This window comes from Protobothrops mucrosquamatus, unplaced genomic scaffold (genome assembly GCF_001527695.2).
Source record: "Protobothrops mucrosquamatus isolate PMUCROS unplaced genomic scaffold, P.Mucros_1.0 scaffold2569, whole genome shotgun sequence".
NCBI classification, from domain to species: Eukaryota; Metazoa; Chordata; class Lepidosauria; order Squamata; family Viperidae; genus Protobothrops; species Protobothrops mucrosquamatus.
In genome coordinates this window covers 39,195-55,251 of record NW_015388627.1, presented here as the reverse complement: position 1 = coordinate 55,251, position 16,057 = coordinate 39,195, and the positions used below count along the sequence as shown (strand labels likewise).

Here is a 16,057-nt window from a genome sequence, read left to right as displayed (position 1 = left end):
CAGGACTTGTGCTTGGTTGACCTGGGCCCAGGGCTAAGCGTGGATGGATCTCACCGATGGGTGTGAAAGGGGTAGTTGGAGCTGAGAGTGCTGGGAAAATTACCCCCCCCGGGAGGTCCTTCTTCAACCATTGCCTGCCAAGAGACCCACCGGTGCCCTGAGCTGGGAGCATTGCCAGCCCCACCACCTTCCACAAAGCAAAGGGCTGCCAAACCTTTGAACCAAAATATCTGCCAGGTTTTGGATCATTTGGGAAAGGCTGCACTGAGTTGTGGGAGAAGTGAGGAAGAAAACACATGATTAAAAAATGGATTTTCCTTAAAAACATGTTACCCCCTCATGCTTAATATCTGTCATGAGCTGAAGGAATATCTGCTATCGCTATTTAAACCTATGCCCAGTATCTGACAGAGGGCAGCTGGTGCCCCAACCCAGCTCTCCCAGGGTTCTTAGGTGGTGGGGCGCAGGGTGAAAGCAGGGGGGGGGATAGTGTGAATGCAGCCAGCAGAGAGAGGGTGTGGTGTGTGGACCTGCCTGGGGACCTTGCTCCATAGCCCAGCTGCCTGGGTGAAAGGGCAGACGACGCCCCCTCCATGCTCGGTGCATCCCCAGGATGGCCCTGAGCGAAGCCTCGCCTTCCACTGGGAGGGGGCAGAAGAAAGAGGCTCTCACGGTAAGGCGGGGGTCCCCAATCTCCGGGCCTTGAGCCCTTCAGAATTGGGCCGCAGAGGTAGTGGGAGAGTGTGTGGGTGCACGCATCCCCACTTGAGCGAGCAGCAGGCAAGCGTGTGTGTTTGTGCGCTTGCCCATCCCCTCTTCCCCTCCCCCGCCCAGCTGGTCCACAAAGCCGGAAAGGCCGGAGATCAGTGGCTGGGAGCAATGGCTCAGGCGATGCTTCAAGAAGTCGTCAATGAAACATAAAACAGAAATAAATCTGGGCATTGCTGATGCTTTTTAAATGATTTAAATACTAGCTCTTCCTTACAATTTCATTTGATTTCCAAATTTAAACACCCTCACCCTGCACATCTGTTTGTTTGTTTACATTCCGCTACTTCTCCCGTGGTCCCTGCAGAGGCTGCAAATGGGAGGGGGTCTCCAGCGCCACCTGGTGGTGCGTGGATTCAGGAGTCATGAAAGCTCCAGATTTCCCTAGGACAGGGGTAGGCAACCTTGGCCCTTTTAGGACTCGTGGACTTCAACTCCCAGAATTCCTGAGCCAGCATGGCTGGCTCAGGAATTCTGGGAGTTGAAGTCCACGAGTCCTAAAAGAGCCAAGGTTGCCTACCCCTGCCCTAGGAGTCAAAGGGGCACAAAGAATCCCCAGGCCCTGCCCCTGTGCTGGGCTGCTCTGCCCTCCACCCGGCCTTGAACTGGCCCAGGAGAGAACTGCTCTGCCCACTCCCAGCTGGCCTGCCGAATGCCGCTGCCCTTGGGCCAGGCCAGGCTCTCTGGCTTGACCGCTGATCCCATCAGCCGGGACAGCGGGGACATCCACCAAGTGGGGCTGCTATAGGAAAGGGAAAAGGGGGGGTGATTTTTTCCCTCTTTTCTCCCTTTTACCCTCTGAGCGTCCCCCAAGTTAACATAAAGTGAAATTTTGAAGAAATGGAAAGAAGTAGCCCCAATCAGGCAGGCAGGCAGGCAGGCAGGCAGGTAGGCAGGCAGGCAGGAGACCCTACCACGACTGGCTGTCGAGCAGGAGACGGGACGAGCGGCTGGGACAGAGTCTGATTTTGGAATGGAGGATTGTGGAGGAACAAATCGGGCCCAGTATGCCGGCTGCTCTTCTCCAGATCTGCTCTCCCACATCCAGTTTCTTGGGATTCGGTGGAATAGCTGCAAGTTTCTGAGGAAACATCTGATCCCTCTGGGACGAGACTGCCCCACTCGCTCCAGGGGAAAGCGCCCGCTCTGGATGCCGTCAGCCAAAGAGTTTTGGCTGGCAAGGTTGAGGAGAGGAGCCTTTTCTGAGGTGGTCCCACCCTCTGTGGCACTCCCCTATGAGAGGTGGGACTCACGCCGCCCACCCGCCCACCCGGTCTTCTGGAACAGCCTGAAAAGCAGGCTGGGCCTGGGGCCCCAACAGGGCTTCCTGCCACATTGGGGTGGCCCTCAAGTTGTCCACTGTCTTGGTTTCTCATTTTAATTTCAACGTTTTAGTCTATTTTAATTGTTTGTTGCATTTTAAAACTCCTATTACATTGTCAGATGCCCAGAGCCACTGTATTAGTAAGATGGACAGCATAGAAATCCAATAAATAAATAAATAAGCCAGTAAATAAATTCAATCCAAAACAAAGTCCTGAAGCCAAAAGCTGGCCTTCAATGCAGCCTCTTCCACAATTGTCTCACGGGAATGATGGAAGACGACCCCTTCCAATCTGGGGGGAAGGGGGTGGAACGGGAAAGAGGAAGACATATTCTTGGTGAGGGGGGTCTAGATTCCTGCATAATGGCCTGGCCTCAAATGCCCCCTTCAGCTCATCCTCCCTTTTGGGCAGCATGAAGATCGCTCGCTCAGCTTCACAAGGTGACCCTCAATTTGTCCCCCTCCCACTAGGGAGGGAGACCCCTTCAACTCGCTCGTCCAGTCTGAAAGCAAAAACGCTGCTCCGAAGGTGCCTCTGCAAGGATGGGGGTTAGAGGCTGTGTGGGGCAGCTGAGACATGCCCCTCCCTTGATCCCTGGGGACATCCCTCGTGGCCATTCTGGTGCTGGCAGCAGGAGACAAGAGGCACCTGGCCTCTGCATTGCCAGTCGGTGGGCACCCTTGAGCTGGTTGCCCGGATGAGATCCTTAAATGTGGCAGGCAGCTTGTGAGATAGACTGGCCTGGGGCGAATCTAGACACCCCAGATCAAATCTGGAGGATGCCGACCACTTAAGCAGACCGAGGGCTTCTTCTGCTGCCCTTGGCAGAAGGACCCCCCCAGGCCCAAGGCGCTGCTGCTTCTCTGCTTCCAGCCTGGCCCTCTCTGGGGCAGAGATTCTTCCTTCTCCGTGCTGTAAACCATCCTTTTAATGCTTCACTAGAGCTCAGCATGGCCCAGTGCAATTTTTGAAAGCAAATCTGGAGGTCAAATTGATTTGTTCAAAACATGGCACATGAATCAAAACATCAGAAAAATACAGTATCAGACCAGCGGGCTGCAATGCAGGCAGCCCACGAGAGAGAGGCTATTTTGGTTGCTTCCACTGGCAGAAATAACTTCTACACCAGCTCTGCAGGCGAAGAGCCAAGGGTTTGTACAAAATGCCGGCTTGATGTAGGTTTTATCAAGCCACGGGGACCTTTTGTTTACAAGGGAAGCGTATTGAGAAGCCCCACCCTGGAACTTAGAGAAGCCGGCGTCCGCAAGCAGGACCTGCTGTGGCTTTGGAGAAACTGGGCCTCGTCCTTCTGCCCTCCGTGCTGTGCAACCCATGGCTTTCAAAACTGAGGGGTCCGGGGGCGTAACGAAAATGGCACTGCACACTTTCAAAGATCCCAAAGACCCTTGAGTACAATCCCAGGCAATGGTGTGGGACCACTCAGAGTAGGGAGGGCACGAGGTGGGGTTCTCAAGGCCGGAGTGTGGCACGTAGAAGGAGCACTACGGCTCCCAGGCTGAGTCCAGACTTCCTCAGCATGGAAGGACTCATCACTCCCCAGAGACAGGAAGCCCCCCAAATGCCTGCTGGGACTCAGCCATACTGCCGGGTCCTGGAGCCCTTGTTCAGCCCCGCAGCAGCTCCGCTGGTGCTTCCAGCAAAGGGTCTAATCCAGGGGTAGTCAACCTTGGCTCTTTTATGACTCGTGGACTTCAACTCCCAGAATTCCTGAGCCAGCTAAGCTGGCTCAGGAATTCTGGGAGTTGAAGTCCACGAGTCATAAAAGAGCCAAGGTTGACTACCCCTGGTCTAATCCATTCTGACATTCTTCTGGGGGAAAGGAAAAAAACCTCTCTAGTTTCCTAACAAAAACATCTCCGAGGGCATCAAGAAACTTAAATATCGGGACAAGGAGTTCAGACCAGCTTTTTCCACACGCTGCAGCTCCTCCTGCTGGTCACCATGAAGACTGCAGGGAAGACTTTCCTATCCAACCAGACAGTCTTCATCCTCCATTCAGATCCGGAAGCTGCTATTCATCTTCCCAGACAGATTATACATTTCAGAAAACCCACCACATTTATTTCAACCCTGAAATGCCCCAGTGAATTTTGTACAATTCAAACTCATCCTAAATGGAGCTGAATATTCTGATTATAGCTGAATCAGATTAAACCTGTCCTTTCGGCTTTTGTGACAATTAATCAGTCAATGGCTAATTAAAGGGCCTAAACAGGGACACAAAGACATTCAACATAGAATAACAGGGCTGGAAGGGAGCTTGGAAGTCTCCTAGTCCAAGCCTCTGCTCCAGCAGGAGACCTTGTACCAGGGGTAGGCAACCTCGGCCCTTTTATGACTCGTGGACTTCAACTCCCAGAATTCCTGAGCCAGCACGGCCCAGCTTGGAAACCTCTCCCTTTCCCCTCAGCGTGACTGGCTCAGGAATTCTGGGAGTTGAAGTCCCCGAGTCATAAAAGAGCCAAGATGGCCTACCTCTGGCCTAGGCCTAGGCCGCTTTATGACTCGTGGACTTCAACTCCCAGAATTCTTCAGCCAACATGGCTCAGCTTGGAAACCTCTCCCTTTCCCCTCAGCGTGGCTGGCTCAGGAATTCTGGGAGTTGAAGTCCACATGTCATAAAAGAGCCAAGGTTGCCTACCCCTGCCTTATACCATCCCAGACATATTTTCCTGGCAGCCCTCCAAAGCCTTGACGGAGGCTTAGCTAAGCGGTCTGAGGGCCCCAGGGAGCCTCAGGGTGCCCCACTCAGGCCCTCCAAAGCGGAGGCCTAAATAGGCTTCTGCATTTCATCTGGAGACGGGGCGGGGTGTTTGCTTTGGCTTCCGTTCCCAGCAAAGCCCTCTTAGAAAGCAATTACATCTTAGAGGGAATCAAAAGCTTCCAGCCCTTCATTTGCCTTGCAGCACCAACACAGCAATTATCTCCGGGGCCAGATGGCAGAGCTACGAGCGAGGGGGGGGGGGAGAGGGAGGGAAGAAGACGACCATATTTTACCTAAACACTAAAGGTAAGCGTGGAGGAGAAAGTTGTCCCGTATTATTTGCTTTTCAAATGTAAAGCTGCCTCATCTATGCTGCCCAAACGACACACATGAAACAATGCGACAATGTGCTCGAACCTTTTCATAACACTGCAGCCTGTCTCACAACTGAAGGAGTGGAGATGGGAACGTATCCACGAGGCAACATACACACCCAAACACACAACGCAGGGAAACCCTTTGCAGAAACTGCAAATTCTCCGGAAAGGAATGCACCCAATCTAGCTTCCGCAACACCTTTGACCTGCTTCCTACACCAAGTGATCCTCTGGATTCACAGAAGATGACGGAATCATAAGCTAAAGAAAAGAACTGGATTTGCAAACAGTCTGAGAACAGCAAAAACTAATTAAAGTTGACATGAATGAATGAAGCTTTGTGTGCAAATAACCTGATTCAGAACGATGGGGATCCCCTTGCTAAGGAGGGGGCTTTCTGACTTCCCACCCTCACCCTCAAATTGCTAGCTGATGAAATACACGGAAATGAATTTGCAGTAGGAAAATGGGGAGATGACGACACTAAAATCAGTTCCAGTAGCAAGAACCACTAAGCAGCAGACCCTGCTGGGAAGTGCTGAGATCTTCTTTGCGAGAGATGTTCAACGAAAGATTGGGGGGGGGGCTTTGCTGGGGGGCCCTCTAATTTTATTCTGCACTGCGTTGAGGGTGATGTGGGTCTGGCAGGTGTGCAGAAAAGCTGATTCTGGCTTTCTGGCATGACCGGTCAGCACGTCTTCCGCTTTCATCCATGCTGGGCCCAGCACTGGAAATAACCTGTTACCAGTGTTTCTCAACCTTGACAATTTTAAGGCATGTGGACTTCAACTCCCAGAATTCCACAGCCAGCATTGCTGGCTGTGGAATTCTGGGAGTTGGTCCACATGCCTTAAAATTGTCAAGGTTGAGAAACACTGTGCTAGACAGAGAAACCGTGGAGACCTCTGCACCCCCCAGGACAACCTGCCTTCCACGCCCCCATTTTTACCCCCAGATGAAGGGGGAACTTCCAAATCACGGGGAATTGGGCAGCATGTACACTTCAAGGGAATGGAGAAGGGAGAAGCTCCGGAACTTTAGAACTCAAACAAACGAACACCTGCCATGCAACACCCCAGACTTAACAACTGTTGATAAGAACTTAGAAGATAAAATATACGATCAGAGTCCTGGGAGGGACCTTGGAGGTCTTCAACCATCTGCCCAAGCTAGAAACCCTATCCCATTTCAGACAAATGGCCGTCCAATCTCTTCTGAAAACTTCCAGTGATGGAACAACCACAACGTGGGAAATTGTCAAAGAGAGATGCAACCTAGAAGTGAGGAGACATTTCCTGACAATGAGCCCAATTGACCAATGGAATGGCTTCTTTCCAGAAGTTGTGGGTGCTCCATCACTGGAGGCTTTTAAGAAGAGATTGGACACCATTTGCCTGGAATGGTCTACTGTAGGTCTCCTGCTAAAAAAAGGCAGTTAGATTAGAAGACCTCCACAGTCCCTTCCAACTCTGTTATTCTGTATCCTGTAATACATGGGTTCCCAACCAGAAGTGGGAGACGATATTCCAGAGGGTGCCGTCGGCCAGACAGTGCCGGCTGGCAACCCCAAGGGGGAGGGCCTTCTCGGTGGGAGCTCCCACCCTCTGGAATGAACTACCCCCAGAGATCAGGGTGATCCCTGATCTCCCTTCCTTCCGCCGCGCCCTTAAGACATGGTTATTTCAGCTTGCAGGACTGGCCTAGGGGAAAATTTTAGTGGGGGTTTTAAAATAATTTTAAATTACTTAGGCCAATTATTAATATTTGTTTTTTAATCATGTTTTAACTGTAGTTTTTGGTATTTTGTAGTTTTTATCTGGTTGTTAGCCGCCCTGAGTCCGCAAGGAGAAGGGCGGGATATAAATAGAAGCAATAAATAAATAAATAAATAAAACTATGGGTTTAGAAGTTTCAAAATTATAGTGTATATGCATAGTTCGTTATTTTGAACTTTTGTAAGGGGTGTGAGAATATATCAGAAGTGTTCTAGGCGTGCAGGGTATAGAAAAGGTTGGGCGCCGCTGCTGTAATAGATGCCTTGGGTGCAGTCCCAAAACTACTGGAGCATCCCTTGAACACCATCAGCATTGACAAAATCATCATGAGTCAATTGCAAAAGGCAGCTTGACTTGGAACAGCTCACATCCTGCGACAAGTCTTTAACACTATCAAACCACAACATCTGACCTTCCCAGGACTTTGGGAAGGACTCAGTAGGTGGATAAAAATGTCAAATACAGTCCAAACATCTGGCTGGCTGTGCAATGAACCATAATAATAATATTGATTGGAAAAGATTTGTTATTCTTCTTTAAAAAAACCCAGTATTTTAAGGACTAACCAGTCTAAGCAATTGGATTTTGGGATAATGTGTCACTGTAGATCGTGTCTACTTATTGTCCACTCTATGAAATGCACATGATGCAGAATATGGATCATGTGCTAATAAACTCCCCTCACAACCTTCTATTTTTTGACTGGCCTGGGGTGTCTGTGAAGCCGCTTTGGCCAGCTGTTCCTGGGCTTCATACTGCCAGATGAGCGCACTCAGTGTGGAAGAGGCCCTTGAGAATTGGAGGCAGTTCTTCTCTCTCTTTCTCTAGCAAGGAGGAGTCGGGGTCTCCCCCTGCCTGCCTTCTATCAGCACCAGGCCTGATTGTGGACACTGCACCCCAAGTGGCTTGCAACTGCCCCAACTAGAAGTCTGGGGTGCAGTGGTGCCCTCCGCTCCAGGTAACCCTCCCTGCGAGAGAACTTACCCTTTCTCCAGGATCTCCCAGTGGGCCCGCTGGCCCCGTTGTTCCCGGAGGACCTGGAAGCCCCTGATGGAGGAGAGAAAGAAGGAAAGTCAGCCCCAAGGGGAAAAGGAAGTTCTCGCACTCATCACAGAGGGGAGAAGCCCGAGGGGGACCTGTTCACTTCTGCACGGCCGAATTGGCCTGGGAGCCAGCCACGGGGCACCACGTTCACCCCGGGAAGCAGCTGCAGGCGAGAGCAGCTGCCTTCTGCAGACTTGCTCCATCCACAGCGGAGAAGACCCATCCACATCCCTGGGGCCAAAAGGGAAAGAGAGGCAAGCAACTTACGGCTGGGCCTTCTGGGCCAGCCGGCCCTTCGAGAAGCATGCCCTGAAAATGAAGGAAGAGGAGATGAAAAGCACAGAACAGCACCAGACACTCCCCGTTACAAACATCTACCCCAATTGCCTTGTGCCTGGCTGCAAGGAGAACCACCGAGTCCCTCCAGAAAGTCCCACTCAGCCTTAAACACCCACCACCACCCCCACCACCACCATTGCTAGCACTGCTTCCAAGCATCCTGGGCATGAGAGCAAAAAAACTAAAGGGAGGGAGAGAAAGACAAGCTTCGCCAAGTTCAGATTTTGTGTGCTTCCCACCCCCACCCCCCCGCCCCAGGTTTTGTGGATTTGGGTCATATCGGGAGCAGGTGAGCCGAGTTGACACCGTGGGCTCTCCAGTAATCTTTGATCAGAAATTCCTGACCACTCCCAGGAAGGGCCCGGCCCTTCTCCCCCTCAGATCTGCCCAGGTGCCTTTTCAGGCTTCATCTCTGTAAATTCCAGCAATGGTGGGAAATTACAGTTTTGGCTTCTGCACTGCGGGACAGAAGCTGAACCGCAGGAGATGCCAGGGTCACGATCCGTACCCCGAAATTGCTGAGGAAGTGCTCCTGTTTATTATCTGCATATCGGCTCCAGAGCAGTTTGAAAAGACAATCCAGGGTGTCCCACATCTCAGTCCCTGGCTACGCAAAGAGTAGCTGATGAATCCCAGGACATGGACAGACAACCTTTGGGGCTCCCAGGAAGCCTTGAAGGTGCCCCCAGGAAAGGCCTCTCCCCCAAATGGCGAGGCTGTTGGCAATCTTCACATCGAAGGACTGGGGGACCCCTCTCCCCCTTTAATTTCCCAAGAATCTGCTGGGATTCGGAGGGTCCTAGGACTGTCCAGGGGCTGCTGCCTTGCAGGAAAGGAGGAAGGCCAACAAGAACCGAATAGAAACAGAGCTGCTTCGGAAGAAAACCTGGGTGCCCTCCAAACTGAGGCCAGATTCCTATTTCCAAAAAAGGCCTCAAACACTCTTGGGAATAGAAATAGGGAAGAGGGCTACCTTCCTGTTTATTTGTAGTTTAGCACCCAAAGCGTCTCAAGTGAAGCAGCCCGGCAGGGCAGGGAGCCAGGCAGAGGTCCAAGGAGAGAAGGCAAAGGGCGCCTCCAAACACAGGACATCCAGATCTGTTACTGGAAGAACACTAAGTAATGAGCACCACCTGACAGCTCCCAAGCTGGCACCCTCAGGAGCCTTGAACTGTAAGACAACAGCTGATGCCACCCATATTTCCACCTCGCCCTTCACAAACACAACTAGTGGACACACCTCATCTTTGCCCTTTGCGGGACAAAGAGCTTCACATAGGACCAACTGTGGGGAGAGCCTGGTCCGCTCTGGCTTACAGCGCTACCAAGGCGAGAGAGAAGCAGTGAAGGTGGCCCCCATGCTCCCCGTGGTCCTTTCCCGGAAAGGGCTGGTTTGCTGATGGCAGCAGCGCCGAAGAGGCGATGGGGGTCCGCGCTCGCCGCTCTCTGAACACAGAGGGGGTTGCCTTTTGAGGGCAGGTCCTCCTCCTCCTCCTCCTCCAACTGCCCGTAATGGCGGGCCTTTGGGGGAGAGGGCAAAGGAGCCAGCATTGGCCCTGGTTCACTTTCTGGCAGCCGCTCTGCAGCCGGAGCTCCGCAAGGAGCTGCCAAGTGTTTGCGTGATGCTGAGGCTGCTGAGGGGCGTCTTGTTGTCTGGGCAAAGGTTGGCAGGGAGAAGCTTAGGCACCTCACAGTCCTCTCCAGAGTAGAGGAGGGAAGCTCGGGGGTCTTGGGGGAGGTTTTTTCCTCCATCTCCCCCACTCGTAAACCTTGTTCTCCCACAAGAAGGCCCAGGGCAGAGGGAGGGGCCATTCCCAGAAATCACCAACTGCCAGGGAGCTTCTGGTCTCACTTTAGCTGCTTCCTGAATTTCGGGTTGGCACAATATCATGAATCATCAATGAACCGAAAGAGGCCGGATTAGGATCAATGAGCATCAAACCCGGGCAAAGACAGTCGGTTGTGGGAACGCAGCTGCTCAGGAGCTCCCTGGCCTGGGAACGCAGCAGCCCCCCTGCCAGGGTGCCCAATTGGGGGCAGGTTTTGGGACTAGGGAGGACAATGCAAAGGCGAAGAAGCCAGACCCGCAGCAAGGGGGGGCATGGAGACAAGGAGGCAATTGGAGCAGGAAGAGCCACCCTTAGCTGTGGCATCTCCTTGACAGAGTCTGGCCACTCACCCTCTCTGGGCCCAGCCTACCTTGCCAGGTTATTGTTGGGAAAAATAGGAGGAGGGAGAGCTATCCGTGCTGTCTTGAGCTCCGGAGAAAAGGCGGGAGGCACTGGACAGCCCAACGAAGTGGGTGGGCTGTGATATGTGCATCCAGGGACAAATTATGCCTTATCTCCTGGATGGAGGAACCCAGGAGGATCTGACAGAAGGGGCTTGCCGAGGGTCCCACCACTGACAAAACTTCATCTCCAGGGACTCTGGATTTGAACCTTCTCAGTGATGACCACTTTAACCTGGATTACTCTATTTTTGAAGAGCTCTTCAGAACGAGGCTCTTCCAAAAGGCATTGGGGGGCAAATCATGAGGAATTGATTGTTGATGTCTATCATTTGATTTTTGGGTTTAATATTATATTAACACTGTAGCCGTTCAAATTCTCTGGATGTACAGCATCACGGGAGTTGTAGAAATGAATGAACAGTCAATCAAAAAAATGTGTTTCAGCTTGCTCTGACACGAAGACTGCGGCAAAAGCTCTCAGCTGCCAGCTTTCTGGCATAACCAAGTGGGCAGCACATTGCAGGACTCCTGGAAAGGTGAGGATTTTGTTTGCCTTGTCCAAAAAACCCCAAACAGTAACAAAAACAGCAGAAACCAAAAGCTCGGAAGCCAAGGGAGGGTTTGGGAACCAAATGATCTTAAAATCATTGAGGCTGGAGTTAGTGGACTCGTGCTTAATGATTTTTAAGGCACCACAAACCTTTTGTCTATCTGCACAAAAGATCAAATGCTTTCTATCAAAGTCTAAACATTTGCATGAGAAAAAACAATCCAGTGGTTATCTGGATTTCTGCAGCAGAGATTGATCATGCCTTCAGATGTGCTTGATTCGGCTAAAACAGAGGGAAAAATAAGTTGCTGAAAAAGAATGTTAGTGAGTCCAAAGTGATCTGCCCCTTTAACAAACACACCAACAGATGAGGCTCACAAAAACATGTTCGTGCTACCAAAGAGATGGGAAAGGTGGGATAAAGCTTGGACTGAAGCACACCTGGAATTTCTCAGCGTCTCTGGGAGACAGCAGAGGCCCAGCGGGGAGACCAACGTCTTGTCTCAGCCCTGGACCCACTCTGGCTCTCCAGAGTCTGCTGGACTAGGATGCCCATCGTCCCAGCTGAGCTGGGGTTCGTGGCAATTGCAGTGGGGCTGCACAATGAAGCAGGACAGAGGGAGGTGACAGCCCTTCCTGCCCCTGCCGGCTGTCAGTCAGGCTGCTTTTGGGCAAGGGCTGAATGTCCTTCTGGAATAGTGCTACCCCCGTGTCTAAAAGGAGCCCAACTGACCCCCTTTGAACACACCCACACAAAGCGCCTGGGCAAAAGTGAAGGAAATATTGGCAGATGGCAGATAAGTGGCACATTTTCCACTGGATGGTGACATTTAATGGGTGGGGGAAGCACACGCAGGAGACCCCAGCAATCCCTGTCCTCTGGGCTCCGTGCACCGCACGCAAGGACGGGCCTTCCGAAGGCGCCTCGCCTGAGGCAGGGCAGGGATCGGGAAGGGGAGCAGCACGTTTAATGCTGATCCAGCTTGTGTTGGTTCAGTGACCAGCAGAGTCTTTCTCTCAATCCTGAAAGAGCCTCAAGGCGGAGCATTACTGAGAGATGCCATGCGAAGCTCCGGGCTCTGTGCCGCTGGCCCGGAATAAGGCATTGTGGTGCTCAACAACAGCCCCAATCCTAAGCCCATCCAACGCCACTGACATTATGCATCTTCTCAGCAGTCAGTGCGGGAGAGTCCTGGGCTGAGAGCAGGTGGAGGGAGGCCAGGCCTTTTCTCCTCTCTGACCATCTCAGCAGCAGCTCACTTCCACAGTCGAACTCCCATTGGATCTTGAGCAAGGAGAGACTGCTGGGCCTTCCAGTGAGGGCTCGACACACAGCAGCCAATCTCTCACGCGGCAGAAATCGCCTTTTTCAGAGCATTCCACACAAGCCGTTCCACGCCAGAGTCCCACTATTCCCACAAGAATCCCAACCTCCACATAAGAGCACGCCACCCTTTCACGTGATCCAGGACTCGGGACTTCCATCTGCCATCCCAGGCGTCTCTCCATTACCCCATCAGGAAGCAACCGGATGCAAGGCCAAGTTGTGCAACAATGATGAAGGTTCACTGCCACACACCAAATACCCCGGATCTGGTCTCTGGAGATCCCCACAGGAAAGCTGGACGCCTCAGCTATGAGGTTCTGCAGCACACCTTCACCTGCAAAGGAACGGCACTTACTGACTCTACGATCGCTGGCTCTCCCTTCTGCCCCTTTTCGCCTCGAGGTCCACTGATCTGCACCAGAGGAAGAGAAAGCAAGTCAAGAAAGTGGGATACAAAATGCAAGCAGGGAGAGCTGGGCCAAAACCCAGAAATAAATGCAAAGCTGATTGCAGGCTGATTGATTTTTGATGCTTAGTGAATGCACTATTCAACTTGCAACAATCTTGGGACAGTCTCCTTAACAAGAGATTAGCAGGTTTCCTGGGCCACCTCACCATCCTGAATTCATCCCACCCAAACCCTGGTGGCTTTTCTTACTTTTGACCCAAAAGCGCTCTGTTCTGTGCTAATGTTGGCAAATTGCGATTGCAACCCAAACTTGGAATTTGCTCTGCACTTTCAAAGAAAGCTTTTAAATAATGCCAAACCACAGTTCCAAGTATTGGGACTTCATCTACCAAGTCTGTTGGGGTCTATCCAGTTATATGCAAAAATATACCCCCCCCCCAGTCAAACTTTATGTTTCAATCAGATTCACTGGTTCCTTCTTTGAAATCTGTAACCATTGCACAAAAATGGCAAGAATGCATTCAAATTTGCAGAACGGCATTATGGTTAGTCTCCCATCCCGGAGAGGTTATGTCAGCTTCACTTGGGGGTTCACTGAAACCTTCCATTCGACCTGGAGCACCCACATTTTTGCAGGCAACGGCCAGAATTCTCAGCATGAGATCCCATCAGCTCTGGCCCAGCCGTGATGTGGGCTGCAGGATCCGCCCAGGAACTGAGCCTAACTCTCAGACAGAGACAAAGTCCTTCCTCACCCCCTCATAAATGGTATCCTGGTTAGCAGGCATCCCGGGTCCAATGTCAGGGGAGTCAGTCCTGTCGAAGTAACCATCGTAGTATCCTTCCCCGTACTCAGTGACAGAGAAATCTTTGTCAGGATCCTCTCCACCTTCACTTACTCTTCCTGTGTTCTGAGCAAATAATAATAACCATAATCACAATCATAATAATAGTAGTAGTAGTAACAATCCCTCAGTGAGACACTACCTTGACGTGGTTGTGGGGCTTGTGTGCTCTGAGGAAGATGAGAACTATACCAGAGGTTCAACCATGCTGGACAGGTCTCATCATAGGAGTCAGACAAAGAGTGTCTCTCCCATAAAAAATATGGTGAGACATAAATTTCAGAAAGTCAAAACAGCTTGGATGTCACCCAGGTAAACGCTAGATGTCGGAGTTCCTGGGTATCCGGTGCAAAATGGGCTACAGGACTGTTGGATAAGCAGCCAGGGCCAGCACCTGCAGAATTACTGGAAGAAAAGGTATTACCTGTCGCAAATACACAGTGATTGAAAACAAAGAAATAATAATCTCATATTACAGATCAAGTCCAAGAAGAAGAAGATATTTGAAATGAATGCACCAGTTCTGGAAAGAACAATACCCAGAATCAGAAAATACAGAACAGAGGCTAGTAGATCAACATCGATTTATAATACGAAATAAAGTATTCACAGAAGCAGAACTGGAAGAACTGCAAAGGTTTACCAAGGGCAAAGAAATCAAAGTAACTCAGGGGGAGTTGGCAATAGAGGAATCCAGCAAAGAAATACAAGTTTTCATTTGGAAACCAGGCATCCTCTCCTCTGCCTCAGGAAGAACAAGGCCCTCTGACTAAAGAAATAAAAGAACTGAAACAAAGAATAACTGAGCACCCAGAACAGCACAAAAACATCAGAATTAGGCTGCCTGCATTGAAGCTTGTTCCAAGAAACAACTAGCACAAGCACTAAAAGATGCAAATACTGTAATATCAAGTATAAGCACCAACTCACTGCAAGAATCAAACCAACTAATGTACACCCAGCTTCAGTGATAACTGAATACCTGGGATGCAAAATCAACAAAGAAGAAAAAAAGCCAAAAAGTGCACCACAAAAATGGAAGATTAGACTGGAAAATAAAATCAGCAAGTTGAGATCAGATGCAAGCAAGCTAGAACAGATGAGAGAAAAGAAGCTGAAGAACACGAAGACCAAAGAATACCTAATCAAGAAATACCACTTAGAAACAAGGAAGATCAAGGAAGCACTTGAATGACTAACATCTGGAAAAACTTACCTGATAATGAAAGATACAGCAAAAGAGGCCGCACCAAGAAATACAGGCCAATTACTTGCTTATCAACAACTTTCAGATTGGTGTAGCTGATGCAGTCCAACAGCATCTACTGTAGTTGAAAACAATCTCTTTCCACCTGAGCAGAAAGAAAACCGCCCTAATAGCAAAGGAACAAGTCCTAATTGATAAAATGATTTTGGAAAACTTCAAGAGAAGGAAGACCAACCTAAATGTAGCATTCATTGACTGGATAATCAAGTGCCTAGAAATAATAGGAGTCAGTAGAAACATCAGAACCTTTGTGCAAAGATCGATGGCACAATGGAAGATAGTTGTAGGTCAATGGTGAGAGACTGGGAGAGGTTAGTATCAAGAGAGGAATATTTCAAGGAGATTCACTATCACTACTAGTTGTTATTGCACTGTTTCCTCTGTCAACAATACTGAATAACTCAGGCCATGGCTATCAAACATCAAAAACATCTACCAGGCTATCCCACTTTATATCAGGGGTGTCAAACTGCCGGTTCATGGGCTGGATGCATCATAGCAAAACAATGCCCACCCCATTGCCGGCAATGGAAAAAAAGTCACAATACGTCACGACACATCACATGACGTTGCGAGTTTGACACCCCTGCTTTATATGGATGATCTGAAGCTGCAAGGAAAATCTCCATCTGAAATAAAATCGCTGCTCAACACTGTCCATATATATAGCCAAGATATTGCAATGGAGTTTGGTCAGGACAAATGCGCCACACTCACAATCAAACAAGAAAAAATAGTGAAAACTGAAGGAATCAAAATGCCCACGAAAATAACATTAACAGTCTGGATGAGGATGATTTCTACAAATACCTGGGTATCCTTCAAGCTGACAACATCAAGCATACTTAAGTCAAGAAAAAGATTAGAGGTGAATATATCAAGAGAGTGAAAAAGATCCTATAGTCCAAACTCAATGGAGGAAATACCACAAAGGCAATCAACACCTGGACAATTCCAGTCATTAAGTACAGAGCTGGAATAGTGGACTGGACTCAAGCAGAACTAAAACCAATGGATAGGAAGACCATAAAAATAATGACAATGAATCATGCCCTTCATCCTCGCAGTGACAT

At 50.1% G+C, this 16,057-nt stretch overlaps 1 protein-coding gene across 1 annotated transcript in view; it reads right to left on the bottom strand.

Moving 5' to 3' along the window:
- Positions 1-16,057, bottom strand: part of LOC107295915 (collagen alpha-1(V) chain) — a gene marked incomplete at its 5' end in the record, with an annotated part of 123,378 nt that overhangs the window by 99,731 nt on the left and 7,590 nt on the right. Inside the window, 4 exons of the mRNA XM_015825250.1 lie at positions 7,955-8,017; positions 8,282-8,323; positions 12,819-12,875; positions 13,628-13,766. Coding sequence (XP_015680736.1) covers positions 7,955-8,017; positions 8,282-8,323; positions 12,819-12,875; positions 13,628-13,766 — 301 coding nt within the window. The remainder of the gene's footprint in view (positions 1-7,954; positions 8,018-8,281; positions 8,324-12,818; positions 12,876-13,627; positions 13,767-16,057) is intronic.